The sequence below is a fragment of the Ursus arctos genome, chromosome X, assembly GCF_023065955.2.
Source record: "Ursus arctos isolate Adak ecotype North America chromosome X, UrsArc2.0, whole genome shotgun sequence".
Taxonomy (NCBI): Eukaryota; Metazoa; Chordata; class Mammalia; order Carnivora; family Ursidae; genus Ursus; species Ursus arctos.
The window spans coordinates 116,663,634-116,684,550 of NC_079873.1; the positions used below are offsets into that span (position 1 = coordinate 116,663,634).

Below are 20,917 nucleotides of genomic sequence, written 5' to 3' on the forward strand. Positions count from 1 at the left end.
TACTGCTGGGATTTAACTTTGGGAGATAATCACACAAGAAAAAAAGTAAGAATGTTCATTAAAGCATTGTTTATAGTGATTAAAAATTAGACATGTGGGTCATTCTTATCAGTCGTACACTAAGTAAATCAACTATGGCCTACACACTGTGTAGTAGGGGGTGTCTAGGTGGCACAGTTGGTTAAGCGTCCAACTCTTGATTTCAGCTCAGGTCATGATCTCAGGGTCATGGGATCAAGCCCCACCTGGGGCTCTGTGCTCAGCACTGAGTCTGCTTGAGACTCTTTCTCCCTCTCCCCTGCCCCTCCCGACCCTACCTCTCTCTAAAATAAAAATAAATCTTTAAAAAAAATTTTTAAATGGGGCACCTGGGTGGCTCAATCAGTGAAGTGTCTGCCTTCAACTCAGGGCATGATCTCAGGGTCCTGGGATCGAGCCTCATGTCAGGCTCCCTGCTCAGCCAGGAGTCTGCTCCTCCCTCTCCCTCTGCCTGCCTCTCTCTCTCAAACAATTAAATAAATTATTTTAAAACTTTTAAAAATAAATGTACTAAGTAGTAAGTAAAAAGAAGGATGTGACTCTATGTTTATTGACATAGAAAGATGTCCATGACATACACATGAAGTGAAAACAGCACATGTAATATCTCATTTGCATAAAATTGCATATTTTTGGTACCACATGCAGTGTGTCCCTTGTATACTCTATAGAACATTATAACCCATGAGTCCTACCATAATCTACAAACTGCCATGTATCATAATCATCTTCTGAAAATTCACAGTGCTTTTAACATAATGAGTACTCTTGATGTCATTGTTTTAACATTGTTTAATTTAGCATTATCCAAAGTAACCTCATCATAGAATCCCTTTTTCACATAACACTTGTGAAAATACAAAGCAAAAATAAATAAAACAGGGATTCCTGGCTGGCTCAGTCGTTAAGTGTCCGCCTTTGGCTCAACTCGTGATACCAGGGTCCTGGGATTGAGCCCCGCATCGGGATCCCTGCTCAGCAGGAAGCCTGCTTCTCCCTCTCCCACTCCCCCTGCTGGTGTTCCCTCTCTGTGTCTCTCTCTGTCCAGTAAATAAATAAAATCTTTAAATAAATAAACAAACAAACATGAAGCAATGAGTTTCCAGAAAAACCTTTGGGAAACATGGGCATCAGAGAGCTGATAGGTTATTCACCAGAATGTTAATAGTCAGTGTGTATATTTACCTAGCTTCCCAAAATACATACCACTTCATAAAAACAGCTACTTACAAAAGAAAAATGAAAGCTGTAGAAACAATAATGAATGCCATATGTTGGGGACCTACTGTGTGTCATGCTAAGGTCTTTACATATTCTGAAAATGAGGATGAAATGACATAAGAAAAAAAAATCGAGCCTGAGATCGCATGACTTACCTAAGCTCACACCTCTAGTAAGTGGCCAAGCCTCAATTTGAACCACAGGTCAGTCTGAGCCTGATAAGGATGTTCTTTATGGGGCGCCTGAGTGGCTCAGTTGGTTAAGCATCTGACTCTTGATTTGGGCTCAGGTCATGATCTCAGGGTCGTGGGATTGAGCCCCCACATCAGGCTCTGCACTCAGCTCGGGGTCTGCTTGAGACTCTTTCTCTCCCTCTGCCCCTGCCTCCCCTTTCTCTCTCTCAAATAAATAAAATGTCCTTTTTTTTTTTTAAAGGATGCTCTTTTCACTGAATGATACTCTCTCTCTTCCACAACATACTCTTCTTTTAAGGTCCTACTTGGGCAGCCTGCCAGCCTGCCAACCCCAGGCGACACCCCTCTGCTTTCCCACATACTTCATTCAAACCTCCACATAAAATAAGAGAAAGTAAGTTATCTGACACAGTACCTGAAATGTGGGAGATTTAATACAGAATTCCTTTCACGATTGTCCTCTGACTGGTTTTAATATAAAGAACTTACCTAATTTCCTGGGCTCTTAGCTGTGTTATAAAACTTAGATGATGAAAATTAAGGCTTTACTATTAATGAAGTATCTGGTATTTATATACTTGATTTGGAACAAAAGTAAAATGATGTCATGGAATACTTACTTCAAATCTCACGGAGTAAGTGTAGGTTACACTCAAATTCTCTGTATGTTCTCTGGCAATTTCCATAGGAGGTCCACTGCAAGTTAGGTGGTTTTCATCTGAATGCTTATAGCTAAGAAAAGAGAGGGGAAAGGAAGGGAAAGGAATTTTTATGCCAAACTGCCACTGTAAATTTCCAGTTCGTGGCTATACAGGCATGTAACAGTAGCAGACTGAAAAAATATGCCTTCCGTTATATTTCATATTTAAAACTATGACTTAAAATACTTTCGCTTCTAAATGTCCCTAACGCTCAAATGAGACTCAATATATTGCCCCAAAATGCAACACAGTTACCCCCGCTTTCCCGAAGCTCACTTTATGCCACTTCGCTTTAACAAAAGACCTACATTAGTACCTGCTTTCACGAACTAACTGAAAGAAAGGCGAAGACGATTTTCACTTTTACGAAAAATCAAAAAGAGGATTCAGCATCGCTTTGGCAGGGAGCCATCATAAAGGCAGCTCGCACCGCAGCAGCGGGAGTGGCACCACCCAGCCCCTGCCCCGGAAACTACACAGCATTTTCACACCAAGCCGCCAACGCTTTGATGTGTCTGTGAGCATCTGTGCTTTATCTCGGTTTACTTTGTAAGATGTGTCTTCGGGTATCAGCAAAGCCTAAGAGAGGTGATTTGGGGGGTCTGGGAAGGCTCACAAATTTTTCCATATAAATTAATGGCAATTGCTTCTACACTTTGGCATTTCAGCTTCCAAAAGCTTTCATAGGAACACTCTACTTTTGGATAGCAGGGGAAAACACGTACCTAAGAACCTTCTCATAGGGCACCTGGCTGGCTCAGTCAGCAGAGCGTGCAACTCTTGATCTCAGAGTTGTAAGCTCAAGCTCCATGTTGGATGTAGAGATGACTTAAAAATAAAATCTCAAAAAAAAAAAAAGAACCTTCTCTTTGGCTGTGGATAGATTTCTTAAAGTCCTTCTATTAGCAAATGGCTTTATTTCTCATTTTTCATCTCATCCCTCTCCACTATATTAAACAACCTATCTTGTAATCTTAGCTATAGGCTTAGAAAACCAAATAGGTGAAACAAATCATATTTATGAGCAGACAGAGATCTGAGGGCCTACTGTGTGTGAAATGCCACGCTTAGTGATGAAAGGTAGCAAGGACATAATCTATGCAAACCTTTTGTATTTGAAAAAGATGATTATAAAAAATAGAAAATGGAAAGAAAACCTAAAGAAGTGTGAAACTAAACAGGGCTGTTGAAGCTAACAACTGCCTGGTCAGGAATAGAGACTGTAATTTTACTTGAAAAATAAAAGAGGAGTAAAGGGGAGAGAGAAAAATCGAGGGGCGCCTGGCTGGCTCAGTCGTTAAGCGTCTGCCTTTGGCCCAGGGCGTGATCCCAGGGTTCTGGGATTGAGCCCCGCATTGGGCTCCCTGCTCGGCTGGGAGCCTGCTTCTTCCTCACCCACTCCCCCTGCTTGTGTTCCCTCTCTCGTTGGCTGTCTCTCTCTCTCTGTCAAATAAGTAAATAAAATCTTAAAAAAAAAAAAAAGAAAGAAAAGAAAAAAGAAAAATCGAAAGGAGAAACAGTGGTGCTTCCCTTTTGAATTATTTACTCAACATACAACTTATCCCTTGGTTTCTGCGTAAGGGATAATACGCAATCATTATGGGATGGTTATTTCTACATGTACATGCACAATAAAACCACTCACTCACAATTGCAGGGGTTACTGGCGTGCCCCTCTTCCTATTCATTTTTGTAACCCTAGTTTCTGGCATATGATATGCCCATACTAAGTATTTGTAGGGTGAATTCTATTTAAAGCCAAAATGTATTTTAAAACAGCTATGAATTGGGGTACCTGGGTGGCTCAATAAGTTAAGTGTCTGACTCTTGATCTCGGCTCAGGTCTTGATCTCAGAGTCGTGAGTTCAAGCCCCAAGTTGGGCTCCACACTAGGTGTGGAACCTACTTTTTAAAAAAATTAAAAAATAAAAAATAGGGGCGCCTGGGTGGCTCAGTGGTTAAGCATCTGCCTTCGGCTCAGGTCTTGATCCCAGGGTCCTGGGACTGAGCTCTGCACCGGGCTCCCTGCTCAGCGGGAAGCCTGCTTCTTCCTCTCCCACTGCCCCTGCTTGTGTTCCCTCTCTCTCTGTCAAATAAATAAATAAAATCTTTAAAAAAAATAAAATTAAATAAAATTAAAAATTAAAAATAAAATAAAACAGCTATGAACTAAAGAAATGATCACTGTTAAGGCTACCAATAAAAACATCTATAGAAAAACATTACATCACCAAATGATAACACATATCAAGGTTTACTATGTAAGTATGGGCCTTGAACCCAGCACAGGAAATACCTGCATTTCATATGAGAGAGCTCATGCAGCAAAAAGTGTATTAAGTTCTCCAATCAATGTAAAAGCCCTATTTTAAACCACTGGCCTTACATACGGGTTGCATAAGGCCTTCTAGGCCATTTTCAAAACTTGGGCCTTGGCTCTAAGTGACATGGGAATTCACTGGAAGATTCTGAGCAGAGGATTGACATGAGCTGACATTTCAAAAGGAATGCTCTGCATGCTGTATTGAGAACAGACTGCTGGAAGACAAGGAGAGGGAGACCGGCGAGGGTGTTGCCATCAGTCAGGTGAGATGGAATGATGTCTTGGACCAGATGATAGCGGTGGAGGTGATGAGAAGGGGTGGATCCTGAATGTATTTTGGGAATAGAGTCCCATGGTCTGCCAAAGGATTGGGATAGATACGGGGTATGAGTGAAAAATGATAAAGAGGAGTCAAAGGTGCTGCCACGGTCTGGGGGCCTGAGCAATTGGAAGGATGTAGTTGCCATTTGCTGAGATGGAGAAGACAACAGGAAAAACAGGTTGGAGGGAAGATTACAAGTTCATGTTTGGTCATATTAAATCTCAAATGTCAGGGCGCCTGGGTGACTCAGTGGGTTAAGCATCTGACTTTGGCTCAGGTCATGATCTCAGGGTCTTAGGGTCCAGCCCTGGGAAGGGAGCCTGCTTCTCCCTCTCCCTCTGCCCCTCCCCCCACCACTTGTGTGCTCTCCTCTTTCTCAAATAAATATTTTTTTAAAAATTTCAAATGCCTATTAGATATCCACGTGGTCATGTCAAGTAGACAGCTAGATATACAAGTTTACAGATCTAAGAGTCATTGTAGGATCTAATGCCATGAGATAGGATAAGATTACCAATGTTTAAGTATATATAAAGAAGAAAAAAAGTTCAAAGACTCAGTCCTGAGGCCCTCCAATATGAAGATATCAGAGAAATGAAAAGACTGATAAGCAACCAGTGAGACAGGAGAAAATCAGTGAAGTATGGTAATCCAAAAGCCAAATGAAGCAAGTAATTTTAGGAAAAAGAAATGATCAACTATGGTAACCGTCAGGGAAATTAGCCGGGTACAGTCCCTAATAGAAAACGCAAGACTGTAGGCCTAGAATACCATTAGGCCTAACTCACTTCTTAGGACCTTGAGCAGACTGCCTAATTCTAACAAAATGATTTATAGCACTGTCCTTGTTCTCAAGTATAAATGACCTTTACAACGATTAGATAAAAGTTTTATTGCGTGCGTACATAAACTGTTACTAGGAGCCGTGCAGAATAAATATAAGTCTAAAAAATTATTTTCTTGGCTTTTTTACTCTGGGTCTGACAATATGAGATATAACCGTAAAGCATTAGGTTTGATTTTCATAAAGATGGGACTAACTTCCTGGATGATCACACTTTATACGTTTACTACCCAATGACTTCGAATACGAGCAGCCATCCTGAGTTAGACCTCACAGTCCATCCTCCCAACATTCTACTGCCAGATATCAGAAGTGACAAACACCAAAAAAAAAAAAAAAAAAAAAAAAGCATGGGTGATTGCCCTTGACAATGATTAGTACTTCCTGGCCTCTCCTGGTGGCTATGTTTATTCCCTGTTGTTCACAAATATGCCCTGATCCCTTTAATTCTTCTTGTATTTCCCACCTGCAACACCTTGTGACAATAAATAATCTTCAAAATTTCTACCATAGACATTAATTTCCAAAGACTATCCTTCCACTGAGATAAACCTGAGTTGGAAAGTACCAAAGTTCCTCACCATTTGGGGTCTGTTTAATGAAATCTATAGGCCCTTTTACCCAGAAAAATACATACCAATAAAAATTTCCAGAGTTTGATATATCAGGGACCATATTAAAAATTCCTAATTCATCCTCTCCTTTCACAGATGAGGAAATTAAGCCTATGACAGATCAAGTTAACCTACCCAGTGGTCAAAAGCTTGGCACAATACAGTCTCTAACTCTTCTTTCTCTTTGGAAATCATCTGTGCCAGACGGAACAACCTTGGCTGAAGTCAAATAGGGTGGTGGCCTTAAAAACAATGAAGTCTGATCCATTTCTACAAACTTTGGGTTGACTTACAAAATGGAACCAGGAGAGATGAGACTACAGTCCAAATTTCCTAAGTGCTTGTTCTGTTTCAGAAAACTATACCACGTGGACCTCCCTTAATATACTCCCAGAAGTTTCAAGGGATAACTTCCTTCCTCCATCTTAGTATTTCAGGTTTCATAATATTTTGCCCATAATGGACCATGATTTTATACATTGTGTGCTGTATTCCCTTCTCTGTCTTAGTTGAAAGTTCTAATTTATCCTATAGTTTCGGAGGATCTTAGTCGGAACATTCAAGGTCACCTGTCTCGTCTCTTCCATAGTGCTGATTGTCCTTTACAATTCATTAAGCACTTACTTACTAGGGACCAGCTGGATGCCTAACTATGAATTCTCTAACACCTGGGTCATCCAGGCTCTTTCTATAAACGTCCAGGGATAAAGTACTTGTTGGAGAACTCTAATCGTTAGTAGATTCTTCCTTATATTCAGCTGATATCTGCCTAACAGACTCCAGTAATAGACCTGCACTCTGAAGAAACACTAATCTAAATCTAAGCTCTTGGTCACATGGCAGCAAGAAGAGAGTTAGGATGTCCTCAATAAGTCTATTCCCTCCCAGATCTGTCGGTTCTTCCTCAACTTACATGGTATTCAAATGCTAATTATAGGTAGAAGGGAATAAATTGCCTGTTTGATTTTTTTCAAACTGTATATCTAAGGTTACCTTACACGTGTATCCTAAAAATGAAAGTTCTAGTTGAGAACTTCTACATTATGAATTAATTTTTAAATTAAGGGAGCTAATTAAAAAGATATTCTAGAATTACCTTTGGGGGTCAAGTCTAGCAGCAACCAATCTTGCAATACCCCAATTTCTTTCACTTTTCTTGTGATATGTAATAATAATATCAACGTGGTTGAAGAGGTAGAAAGTATTACTTTTGTTGAATTCAGGCTGCAAAAAGACACGGAAATTTTAAAGAAGTTTGAACTTTTCCCAGAAACTAAAAAATATAAAATCTGACCATGGAATTAAAAATGAGATCCACTATAATATTATTGGCTATGTTCCCTATGCTTTTCATCTTCATAACTTATTTATTTTATAACTGGCAGTTTGTACTTCTTAATCCCCCCTTCACCTATTTTCCCCATCCTCCATCCCCCTCCCCTCTGGCAACCACCAGTTCTCCCTCAGAACCCTCAGAAGGAACCAATGCTGCCTACACCTTGATCTTGGACTTCTAGCCTCCAGAACTATGAGACAATAAATTTGTTGGGTTTTTTTTTAAGATTTATTTATTTCAGAGAAAGAGAGAGAACATGGGGGGCAGAGGGAGAGAGAGAACCTCAAGCAGACTCCCCACTGAGCAGGGAGCCCAAAGTGGGGCTCGATCCCAGGACCCTGAGATTGTGACCTGAGCCAAAGTCAGACGCTTAACTGACTGAGCCACTCAAGCGCCTCAAACTTCTGTTGTTTTAAGCTACCCATTTTGTATTGCATTTTTAGCGCAGCCCCAGCAAATAAAGGGCTTTGCAATATAAGCGTTGAAATTAGACAGCATTTACTAGCTATATGACCACAGAGAAGTCATTTAACCTCTTTGAGCCTCAGATTCCTCTTTTTAAAACTGGGAACAATAGGGGCACCTTGCTAGCCCATTTGGTACAGCATGTAACTCCTGATCTCGGGGTCATGAGTTTGAGCCCCAGGTTGGGTGTCGAGATTACTTATAAAAATATCTTTTTAACTAAAAAAAAAATGGGGACTATAATAGGATTGCTCATAGAATGGTTGAGGATGAAATAGAATAATGTATGTAAAGTATTTAGTGCAGTGCTTGGCATAGGAAGCCTTCAATAAATATTAGCTATTACATTGCCCAGGCCCTTCAATCTTCAGAAAATGAATCCAACTGAATCTTGTCAATTACCATATTGAGTAATCTACAGCATGCAGGATGCCTAGATTAAGAATTACGGCTCTGCAAATCCTAGAATTGAGGGTGATGGTCCCGGAGGAATTTTAGAGATCCTTTAGTACAATGATAATAGAGAAGAGGGGAAGAGTGATCTTACGGGGGACTATCACAGTCAGCTTGCAGTGGAGAGTAAATACTGCTCGCTGCAGGGCTGTCCATAATTGCAAAGGACTAGAAACCACCAAGACTGTCTATCAACACAGTTAAATGAAATATGGTGTAACCATATAGAGAAATAAAACGTAGCTAGCAGATTTGCATGTCCTAGTACGGAGTATACCATGTGCTGGTATTGGGCGTCCATGATATATACCAATAGAAGCAGCCCAGCGTTGTGGTTAAGGACGTGCTCTCCATAGTCAAACTGTCTAGGTTGGAAGCTAAGGTATGGCATATACTAGCCTGTGTGACCAAGTCGCTTAGCCTCTCAGTGTCTCAGTTTCCACGCCTATGATGTAGAGATCATAACAGCACTTCTCTTCACGGGTGCTGTGAGGATTAAACCAACCCATGAAAAGCAGCTCAACCAGTCTTGGGCATAAAGTACCCAATATGAGAGGTAAAGTGGTAACAAGGCCCTGAAGGATCTGTATCCTACTTGTCTCTCCAGACTCATCTGCCGCCACAGCCTCTACTGGTAACCAGCTAAATGACTACAAAGAATTCTTTATTCTGTGCTCTCATAGCACTCAGCTCAGATCTCAGCCACTCACGGACCACATCAAATTGTAGTCAGTGTATTTCCATGTTTACAACCCCTAGTCAGTTGTGTTCCCCAGTAGATCACAAGGCTAGGAACTTAGCTTCATTCATTCATTTATTCATTCATTCATTCATTCAGCAAATATTTTTGAACATCTATTATGTGCCAGGCACTTCTTCTTAACTATGCCCTAAGAGCTAACATCCTACAGGAGCTGAAATAATACAAGAGGTAGTTTCGTACGTTGCAGAGAGAACAGAATTTGAACCAAAAAACATTGGGATGGGGCGCCTGGGTGGCTCAGCTGGTGAAACATCTGCCTTTGGCTCGGGTCATGATCCTGGAGTCCTGGAATCGAGTTCCACAGGGAGCCTGCTTCTCCCTCTGCCTCTGTCTCTCATGAATAAATAAATAAAATCTTTAAAAAAAAACCACTGGGATGCACTTCAGATTTTGCCACATATAATCTTTTGTACATCAGTCTTTCTTGGCCTTAGTTTACTTAAAATGGGGATACCATCACTTACTGCATAGAATTGTTAAGTGGATGAAGTGAGAAATTACAGAGAAAGAACCGGCATGGCACCTGGCACAGAATAAGGAGATCATTAAATGTTAGTTTCCTTCCCACTAGATGTTAAAATTGTGCTTGAAAACTTCAACTAGATTTCCAATTCCAATCCAATTTGGGCTAAATCTCCAGCTGAAAACTACAAATGGTAAATATAACAAATACCTTCATAAAAGCAACACGAACATAGAATGTACAACACCAAAAGTAAACCCTAATGGAAACTACAGACATTGGGTGTCAATGTAGGTTCATCAGTTGTATAAAATGTACCACTCTGGGGCGCCTGGCTGGCTCAGTTGGTACAGCACGTGACTCTCAATCTTGGGGTTGTAAGTTCAAGCCCCATGTTGGGTGTAGAGAGGACTTAAAAATAAAATCTTTTTAGGGGCTCCTGGGTGATTCAGTCATTTGTCTGACTCTTGGTTTTGGCTCACCCCATCAGAAGTGGATTTAAAAGTAACTACAATTACTATACTTTAAAGAAGTAAAATACAAGCATGACAGCATGTGCGTGAAATAGAAAAATATAAAATAGTGACTTAGCAAATTTGTTTTCTTTTTTTTTCAAGTTTTATTTGAAGTCTAGTTAGTTAACACACAGGGCAATATTGGTTTCAGGAGTAGAATCTAGTGATTCATCTCTTACGTACAACACCCAATGCTCATCACAAAACATGCCCTCAGTGCCTATGTTTATAAAAGAAGAAACAAGGGCACCTGGGTGGCTCAGCGGGTTAAGCGTCTGCCTTCAGCTCAGGTCATGATCTCAGGGTCCTGGGATCGAGCCCCACATTGGACTCCCTGCTGAGCCCTGAGAAGCCCTGCTTCTCCCTCTCCCTCTGGCTCCACTCCCCCTGCTTGTGCTCTCTCTCTCCGTCAAATAAATGAATAAAATCTTTTTAAAAAAATAAGAGAAGAAACAAGTGAAGAAGAAAATTTACAGACTAGGAGATAGGCCAGAACACAGCACAGAAAAAAAAAAAAAGGAAAATACAGAAGGGAGGTTAAGAGGCATGGAAGAGAAAATAAAAACATTTAACACAGCTTTAATTGGAGTCTGAAAAGGAAATAAGAAAGTATCTGACAATGGCTGAAAATTCCAGAACTGGTAAGAGGCACCAATACAAGAAACTCCAAAAATTACAAAGAAGATTAGAAACAAAGCAAAACAAAAATCTATAACTACACACATAATCATGAAGTTGCATGAGACCCTCTAAAGAAAGAGGTGAAATCTAAAGATTTCATTTCATAGAATCTAAAATGCCACCAATTCTAAAACATTATTTGAGGGGCACCTGGGTGGCACAGTCAGTTAAACATCTGACTCTTGGTTTCAGCTTGGATCGTGGGATCGAGCCTCGTGTTGGGGGCTCCATGCTCAGCGTAGAATCTGCTTGGAGCTCTCTCCTTCTGCCCCTCCCCCCCCCCACATTCTCTCTCTCTCTCTCTATCTCTCTCAAATAAATGTTTTTTAAAAACATGATTTTATGTGCGGCTAAGAAAAAACATTGTCAATTAAACTTTGACAAGCCATCATCTGAAAGGGACATATCCTGATTTCATAAATGTTAAAGCATGGGAAAATATGAGTTTTAGAATCAATAAAATGTGGAATATAAAAATAATAAAGCATAAAATAACAGAAGTGAGACCAAATGTCATATCAGTAATTGTAAATGGGCTTAACTCACCTATTAAGAGGAAAAGGGCTTTCAGAAGATAGCACAAATTCAAATTCAACAATTTGTTGTATACAAATTCAACAATATGTTGTATAAAGAGATACATCTAAAACAAAGAGGTTCTGAAAAGTTAAGAAGGGACAGGCAAAGTTACACCAAGGGAATGTAGGCAAAAAAAAAAAAAAGCAAAGGAGTTGGACTTCCTCCTCCTGACACGATAATAATGCAAGACCAGATGTATCCTTTCACTTTAAATAACCAAAAAAATGGGAAAAATATATGAAGACAACATTTTTTAGACCTCAGACAACAAAGCACTTTAAGAGACTGATCACTGGGGCACCTGGGTAACTCTTGATTTCTGCTCACATCATGATCTCGGGGTCCCGGGATCGAGCCCCAAATTGGGCTCCGTACTCAGTGGGGAGTCCGCTTGGGATTCTCTCTCCCTTTCCCTCTGCCCCTCCTCTCTCTCTTTCTGCTCTCTCTCTCAAATGAATAAATAAATCTTTTTTTTAAAAAAAGAGACTGATCACCAGGAGAAAGGCAACAAATAAGGTGAGCTCTGCTATTGCTGCAAGCTTACTTCCCAGGGAGAATTTCCAGGCTGTGGTGCAAGGAAAGGGTACCCAAGCAGAGCCCTGCAGTCTCCCGGAATTGAGGAGACCAAGTTCACAGTCCAGGGATGGCCAGGGGCTAGATGGTGTGGGGCAGAATACCAGAGAGAAGAGAGCCACACCGAGACTTCCGGAGCTATGCAGAAGACTGTCATCATGGTACTCATCGGTATATGCGCACGAAGTGTGTCACTCATTGACTTCTTGCCTCTCATCTCCAAATTCATTCCTTTTGGCCTCTATGAAAATTATCTAGGCCCTTTAAAAATTTTTCCTTTGCGGGTGCCTGGGTGGCTCCGCTGGCTTAGGTCATGATCTCAGGGTCCTGGGATCAAGTCCTGCATCAGGCTCCCTGCTCAGTGGGGAGTCTGCTTCTCCCTCTCTCTCTGCCTGCTGCTCCCCCTGCTTGGGCACTCTCTCTCTCTCAAATAAATAAATAAAATCTTTTTTTTAAAATTGTTTTCCTTTGCAAGAAGGCATTGAATGAAGTGTAGCCAGTAGAGGGCGCCAGACAGACATTACCAGGGAGAAGAGTTTTGTTTTTCTGGTTGAGGGGAGCTCACTCCACACGCCCCTGTTTCTCTAGTGGACACAACCTCCGAAGAATTAACGGATCCGTGTGTCACAACAAAAAGAGAGACAAAAAGACATTAGGGTCGGGGAGGGAGAGAGGGACGAATAGGCAGAAGGCGGAACACGAAGATTTGTAGGGCAGTATGACTACTCAGTATAATACCATAGCTGTAGGTACATGTCATTATATATTTGTCCAAACCCATAAAATGTACAACCCCGGGAGTGAACCCTACTAAAAACTATGCTCTCTGGGTGATAATGGCGTATGAATGTAGGTTTATCAGTTGTAAGAAATGTACCACACTCTGGTGAGTGATGTTGATCATGAGGGACGCTATGCACGTGTGGGCGCAAGGCGTCCGTGGGAAATCTCTGTACCTGCCTCTCAACTTTTCTTTGAACCTAAAACGGATCTAAATAATAAATCTGTTTTGGGGAAGCCTGGGTGGAACAGTCGGTTAAGTGTCCGACTCTTGGTTTCGGCTCATGGTCTTAGGATCGAGCCCAGCGTCACGCTCCACACTCAGCAGAGTCAGCTTGTTCCCCCCCCCCCCCCCATGCCCCTTCTTCTCTCTTTCTCAAATAAATACATAAAATCTTAAAAACAAAAATAATAATAAATCCATCTGTTAAAAAGGAGACATCATTTGCCTCTTGATAAAAGAACACACCACTACCTTATCTTGCCAAAGAGATCAAACCTGAATCTGATCAAGCCACTGGATCCGTCTGCCGGTTTTGCAAGAAACGAAAGAGAACATGCAGCACCGTTTGGATGAATGATACAGGGACAGACAAATGGATAGACATGTGATAAATCAAATATTTTAAAATGCTCATTGGGGGCACCTGGCTGGCTCAGTTGGAAGAGCATGCAACTCTTGATCTTGGGGTCATGAATTTGAGCCCCATGTTGGGTGTACAGATTACTTAAATAAATAGAACTCTAAAAAAATTAAAATGCTCACGGTAGTATCTAGGTGCTGGGTATAGGAGTGTTCACTATATAATGAATTAAGCTTTTCTATGGGTTTGAAATTGCTCATAATAAAAGATTTTTAAAAAGATATATAGGGGTGCCTGTGTGGTCGGTTGGTGAAGCGTCTGCCTTCAGCTCAGGTCATAATCCCAGGGTCCTGGGATGGAGCCCCATGTCAGGCTCCCTGCTCAGCAAGGAATCTGCTTCTCCCTCTCCCTCTGCCCCTTCCCGTGTTCCTGCGTGCTCTCTCTCAAATAAATAAAATCTTAAGAAAAGAAGAAAACAGCTATTAAAAACAAAAAATAAATGTTCACTGCAGCATTAAATAACAAAAATTTTAAACACCTAATTATGATGAAGTGGATAAAAAATTATGTTCCAGGGGCTGGCTCAGTTGGAAGAGACTCTGACTCTTGATCTCAGGGTCATGAGTTTGAGCCCCACACTGGGTGTAGAGATGACTCAAGTAAATAAAAACTTTAAAAAACAATCTTTACAAAAAAGGGGGGAAAATGGGGCTCCTAGCTGCCTCAGTTGGTAGAGCATAATGACTTTTGATCTCAGGGTTGCAAGTTCGAGCCCCACATTGGGTGTAGAGATTACTTAAAAATAAAAAGCTTTAAAAAAAATTTAGGGGCACCTGGCTGGCTCAGTCAGAAGCACATGTGACTCTTGATCTCAGGGTCCTGAGTTCAAGCCCCAAGGTAGGTGTAGAGATTACTGAAACTAAATAAACTCAAAAAAATTTAATAATATAGGTGCCTCAGATTTGACAAAAATCACCAAGATGGTGCATCAATGACTGAAATTTAAGCACTGCCTTTTCTCTGGAAAGAAACAGTTAAGAATACCATCAGTTAGACAAGCAAGCCAGAAACTAGGCAGTCACCCTATACTCTTCTTTCCCCTTTGTCCCCAACGCTGACCCATGTCAAGTCACCACACAGAAAACAGACTGAAAGCAGTGCTGCCCTGGCTGAGCTCTTTCATGGCCATTCAGCCTCTAAGTCATCCTCCATGGCAGCCCTAAGACACTCCTGTTAGTCTAGGGCCCAGTAGGAGACTGACTGAGAACCACAAGGCAGAACGGTGTGATTGGGACTACCAAGCTAAAAAGATCTGAGTTGGAGTCCTACTTCAACCACTTAACTAGCTGCATGCCTCTAGTCATGTCACAACCTCTCGGAGACAGAGTTTCATCACCTGTAAAACGGCAGCAGGAGATCCTAGCAACAGGGCTAGTCTAAGGATGAAATTAATCACTGTATAAAGTAATATACCATTGCTCCCGGCACATAAGAGTCATTCAATACGATTTTTCTTACCATTGCACACAGGACCTCCCTCCATGACCTGGCTTCTGCCTACCCCCATTTTTGCTTCATCTCTAGCTGTACCTCCCAAACCCCAAAACTTATGCCCACAGATATGCTCGACTCCTCACAGTCCCCCAATCATAGCATCCTGTTTCAGACTTCCAAGCTCTCGATCACACTGATCTCTCTACTAGAAATGCTCACCCACCCATTTATTTCACAAATACTTTTTCATTCCCTCCATTATATCCTCCTTGTCCCTTAATCTCGTATCATAGGACATTTTAGTGTATTGATTTCTCTATAGGGCTATCTCCTTACTCGGGACTGTGAACTTCCAGAGGACAGAGACCATATCTACTTGAGTTTGTATTCCCAACACCAAGCCCAAAACCTAGGAGATGGTAGGTGTCCCATTAATGTTTGCTAAGTGACTATAATAGAAAACAAATTATAAGCAACTTATATTTCTGTAGTAAGTTCTCAACACTTACGCGGATAGCACAAGCATCTTTTGCTATGCCGTTTTTGGTAATAAAACATCCTATCGGAAATCCTGGTGTGCAGTACTTTCCATCCTCGATAATGTGACACCATATTACTGGCATATTATCAATAATCCTAAATATAAATATTTAAAAATTAAAAGATTTAAAAATAAAAACAAGCATTTCACACCAAGCAATACCAACATCATCTTGCATATATTTAAGTTCAAATTTTTAATCGAAGTCACAAAAATAGTATACAATGTCAAGTATCTGTAAAAATTACTTTTTTAAAAAACTACTTCTGAAAGGACTTAAAAAATTGAGTCATGTTATCTCAGTGTTGTCTCAAACCTACCAATGATGTTGATAATTTAGTTGTATTCCTTTCTTCAAAAAAGCCAGCTTTCTCTTGTGGTCATCATTTTCACTATCGTAGGATTTTACACAAACTTTTTTACATGTTTCTGTTTTGTTGAAAGAAAACTGTTAAGAAAGAATTAAAATAGTAAGAGATTTGACTAAATCTTATAAAACGAGTGTCACAAAATAAGCACTTTACCTTACAGATAAGACATTTCCTCAGAGACTGCCATCTTCCTCAACATCATCTCCTTTGAGTTTCAATTCATACCTGAAATGATTACACTACACACACAGACACACACGCATGCACGGACGCACAATCACACACAATATGCTTTCACCAGTAAGCAGAAGAATTTGCCTTCTTCGGTAACATACAAGGTGGGATATAATGTCCACTGTAGCTTCCTAAAAACCATCCTGATATAGAACCCTTCACTTAAAAGTGGTAACAAAATTGACTGTAGTCACACAATGCTCCGAATATACTTAAAAAAAAAAAAAAAAACCATTAAATCGGATACTTCAAGGGGCGCCTGGCTGGCTCAGTCAATACAGCATGTAACTCGATCTCCGGGCTGTGAGTTCAAGCCCCACCTTGGATGTAGAGCGTACTTAAAAAAATTGGACACTTTAAGTGGGTGAATTATTTGGTATGTGAATATCTCTCAATAAAGCTGTTAACAAAAAAGTGATAATAAAATATTTGACACTTTTAATATGAAACCTCTTATTTACAAAGTCTAGCTATCAGGGATTATCAAGGTAAAGTACCAGTGTTACTAACCAGGAAATAATGAGCAAAAATAAACTATGAAAAAGAGTTCTAGTTACCGCCTCATATCCTGAAATCATACAAATATTAACCAAAAAGTTCCCTATTGGCAGCTGAGAAGAACACTGTCGGCTTGCTTTCTTTTCTTTCTTTTTCTTTCTTTCTTTCTTTCTTTCTTTCTTTCTTTCTTTCTTTCTTTCTTTCTTTCTAATACTGCCATGTTCTTCAATTCCAAGGGACAGCATTTCTTGAAAAAGTTCACTTTTCTGTTAGGACAGTGGTACTCCACAGAGATATTTTGTGCAACTCTAATCATCGAAAAGCTAATCCCGACACACAGCCCAGAGAAATAGATCAACAGAAAGCCCAGAATAGATCTGTACAACTCTGTCCATGTGATTTTTGACAAAGGTGCAAAAGCAACTCAGTGGAGGAAAGACAGTCTTTTCAACAGATTGTGCTGAAGCAACTGGACATCCACAGGCCAAAAAAAAAAAAAAAAAAAAACCCGAAAAGCAAAAACAAAAAAATCCTGTAATTTCAATCCAAACGTCAGACCTTATACAAAAGAACTCAAAAGCGACCACGGACTTAAATATATAAAGTAATTATATACGTTTTAGAAGAAACCCTAAAAGAAAATCTTCAAGACCTAAGGGCTATGTCATGTCTCCTTAGACTTGACACCAAAAACATAATCCATAAAAAGGAAATTTGATTATTGGACCCCCTAAAAACTATTTGCTCTGTGAAAGACTCTGTTAAGAAGATGAAAACACGGGGGCGCCTGGCTTGCTCAGTTGGTAGAGCACGCTACTCTCGATCTCGGAGTCATGAGTTTGAGCCCCACATTGGGTATAGAGATTATTTAAAAATAAACCCTTTAAGAAAAAGATGATGAAAACAAAAGCTATAGACTGGAAAAAAAAAAAACTGTTTGCAAACTACTGTTGCAACAAAGGAATCACACCTAGAATATATAAGGAATTCTGAAAACTCAATAGTAGAGGAATAAACAATCCAAATAGAAAATGGGTAAAAGAGCAGACAGGGGCGCCTGGGTGGCTCAGTCTGTGAAGTGTCTGCCTTCGGCTCAGGTCATGATCCCAAGGTCGTGGAATGGAAGCCCGCATCGGGCTCCCTGCTCAGGGGGAAGTCTGCTTCTCCCTCTCCTGCTGCTCACTCTCTCTCTCTGTGTCAAATAAATGAGTAAAAATCTTTTTTAAAAAGTTTTAAAAGAAGCTAATGCCCGATGTTTTCACAAGTGTATACATAAATTGAAATTGAGCAAACTACATGCTTTTTAAAAAAGTTTTATTTAGGGGCACCTGGGTGGCACAGCGGTTAAGCGTCTGCCTTCGGCTCAGGGCGTGATCCCGGCGTTCTGGGATCGAGCCCCACATCGGGCTCCTCTGCTATGAGCCTGCTTCTTCCTCTCCCACCCCCCCTGCTTGTGTTCCCTCTCTCGCTGGCTGTCTCTATCCAGTCGAATAAATAAATAAAATCTTTAAAAAAAAAGTTTTATTTAAGTGATCTCTACACCCCATGTGGGACTCAAACTCACGACCCTGAGACCAAGAGTTGCATGCTCTTCCGACTGAGCCAGCCAGCAGCCCCCAAACTATACACTTCTCAAGATGTGCAGTTCATTGTACTTCAAGCAGACTTCAATGAACTTGGAAAAAAGAAGGAAAAAAGTTAATGCCTTCATAATCGTAACTGCTTATGAAAACATCCTTACTTACCATTATCTATCAAGATATTGAAGGCGAAATCAATAGACAATGACAGTCGAATGACATCTGCTTATACCACCCTACCCGAAATACGCAGGGACAATAAAGTAAACTTTTTTTTCTTTACAAAGCAAAAATAAAATTTGAAAGGCAAACTCTGTGTGTGTAACTACTACGTACTACAGATAGCTCAAGAAGCACATACTCATGCATTCTTCTGGCAACACCACATCCTATCTCCTTTCCTTTTGCTCTCCGGCCTTTTAAAACAGACTCTTTGCTGTAAGTAGCCAATTTCGAAAAGATTCCATTTAAAATAATAGTAAATAAGGGGCGCCTGGGTGGCACAGCGGTTAAGCGTCTGCCTTCGGCTCAGGGCGTGATCCCGGCGTTCTGGGATCGAGCCCCACATCAGGCTCCTCCGTTCTGGGATCGAGCCCCACATCAGGCTCCTCCGCTGGGAGCTTGCTTCTTCCTCTCCCACTCCCCCTGCTTGTGTTCCCTCTCTCACTGGCTGTCTTTATCCTGTCAAATAAATTTTAAAAAAATCTAAAAAAAAAATAAAATAATAGTAAATAAGATCCACTGAATAACCTTATACGGAGATGATGTTATTCGTTCTCCAAATAGTATTTGTCCGAGATTTTCAGAAGGGTTTCTCTTTTCGGAGTCTTGACAGAAGTCAAAGCTAGAGAAGTTCAAGTAAGGTAAAAAAAAAAAAAAAATCAGCAAAGAAATCCACCTTTGTAATTTGTCAGGTCTCTCCCCTGCTAATGGTTGATACTTCTAAAAACATGACCCAGACGGTGTCTAATTGTGATTTATAAACCTCATTATAGATTCCTTTTTAACCCATTTAACCTCTTACAGCTATGAATTCATTATTTAAGATGCTCATGGTACTGCTCTTGACTTCTGAAATGTACGTAATCACAATCTTAAAAAAAACTAACAGTATTTTCAGGGTGAAACTTCAAATTACATGAAAATAAGCAAAGAAGAGTTTAAAATCTGTACTGATTCTAACCTGAGACATTTAGAAACTGCTGTTACCAGGTCTGATCGAAGGGGAACTTAAACAACAAAATCCCTCCTCAGATACACGCCCACAGATTCCCTCACGAATCGAATGGTTACTACATGAAAAGAATTACAAGTACCTTTAAGTAAATGTGAATATATGAAATTGAATATAAAATGGCAGAAGATAAAATCAATGGCAAGCTTGTGTAATATTTTAAATGCTCATGCTAACACCCTACATTTAAACCTAGTGGTTTAATGAAAATTAGACCTGATTTTACTTCTGTTTAATTAGTGGAAATAAAGTAATACCAAAGGGAGCTACAATCATTTTCCTAAAAAGCACATCATTTGTTGTTATTCTCAAATGATTGCTCTTAATCTTGATTATGTGATGCCGGCTCACTACTGAACCAAGCACTTGCGTCCATTAAAAACCTTAGTAGAAACCTCCCTATCCCGTGTTTTAAAAATAAACTACAACTCTGCAATGATTTTTTTAAAGTTCAAAATGTAGTACATTTATAATTTGCTTTTCTTAGAAAAACCAAGTATGGCAACTTCCTAAATTTTTAAGCATTTGCCTCACACCAAAAGCTCTCTATTTTAATAATTTTGTTCCTGTTACCTTTATTACAAAATTACCACCATATTTCTCAATATATCCAGGGCTTTCATTCACTATCTTTAAAAACTTAAAACACATTTAAACACAACAATATCATAATCATGATGTAACCGCAGTTATAGTATATCAGATATAATTAAGATACTTATAACTTACGTGTTATATTCATAAGGTAGGACGGATTCTGCCGAGTCCAATCTATTTACAAAGAGTGCTACTGATGACTACAGAAAGAAAACACTCATTAATAATACAAAATAAGGTAGCACTTGCAAAATACATAATGAAGTAACTGAAAGGTAACTGGGTCTATTGTCCCATCAATTTATAACAGTGCAATTATAAATTTATAACTTAGTACAGTGTTATAAATGTATAACAATACAGTTATAGCTATACTGTATAGCTATACTTTATAGCTATACTGTATAGCTATAAATTCATAACACTGCATTTACGTGGCATCATTGGATTCTCTGAGTACATAAATTTTTCAGGTATCTCAGCCTTTCTTAACCTTTTTTAATTCTAGAACCCTTTGAGAATGTGATGAAAGCTATGGCCCCTCTCCCCCCCCCCCCCAAAAAAAAGCACACGTATCCACCAAAGTCTCTGTTCAGTTTTAGGAGGCTTCATAGGGCCCCTGGAGTCCATGGAATTCAGGTTGAGAACTTGAGACAATTCAAGTTACCTGCATAAGAGCTCTCCTTGTATTATTTTCACCACTTTTATAAGAGTTGTTCTACAATACACTTCGCCCTGCCCTGTCTTCAACAGAACCTGGTGGTCGCAATGTAACCTTCCTTGATGGTTCAGGGTCATTTTGAACATCAATCCTTGCACCAGCTTTGACTCTGTGACATCCTCAGTATCAAACCAAGTGAGAACTATTTGCCCCCAAACTAAATTGCTATAGATGCTCCCCACACCCCTACTATGCAC

At 40.1% G+C, this 20,917-nt stretch overlaps 1 protein-coding gene across 1 annotated transcript in view; it reads right to left on the reverse strand.

The window, feature by feature from the left end:
• LOC113241874 (transmembrane 9 superfamily member 2-like) overlaps positions 1-20,917 on the reverse strand; it is a 71,399-nt gene that overhangs the window by 43,249 nt on the left and 7,233 nt on the right. The window contains exons 2-7 of the mRNA XM_057314808.1: positions 20,132-20,199; positions 18,919-19,012; positions 15,806-15,933; positions 15,454-15,580; positions 7,355-7,482; positions 2,075-2,186 (exon numbers count right to left, since the gene is read on the reverse strand). Of these exons, the coding sequence (XP_057170791.1) occupies positions 2,075-2,186; positions 7,355-7,482; positions 15,454-15,580; positions 15,806-15,933; positions 18,919-19,012; positions 20,132-20,199 (657 nt within the window). The remainder of the gene's footprint in view (positions 1-2,074; positions 2,187-7,354; positions 7,483-15,453; positions 15,581-15,805; positions 15,934-18,918; positions 19,013-20,131; positions 20,200-20,917) is intronic.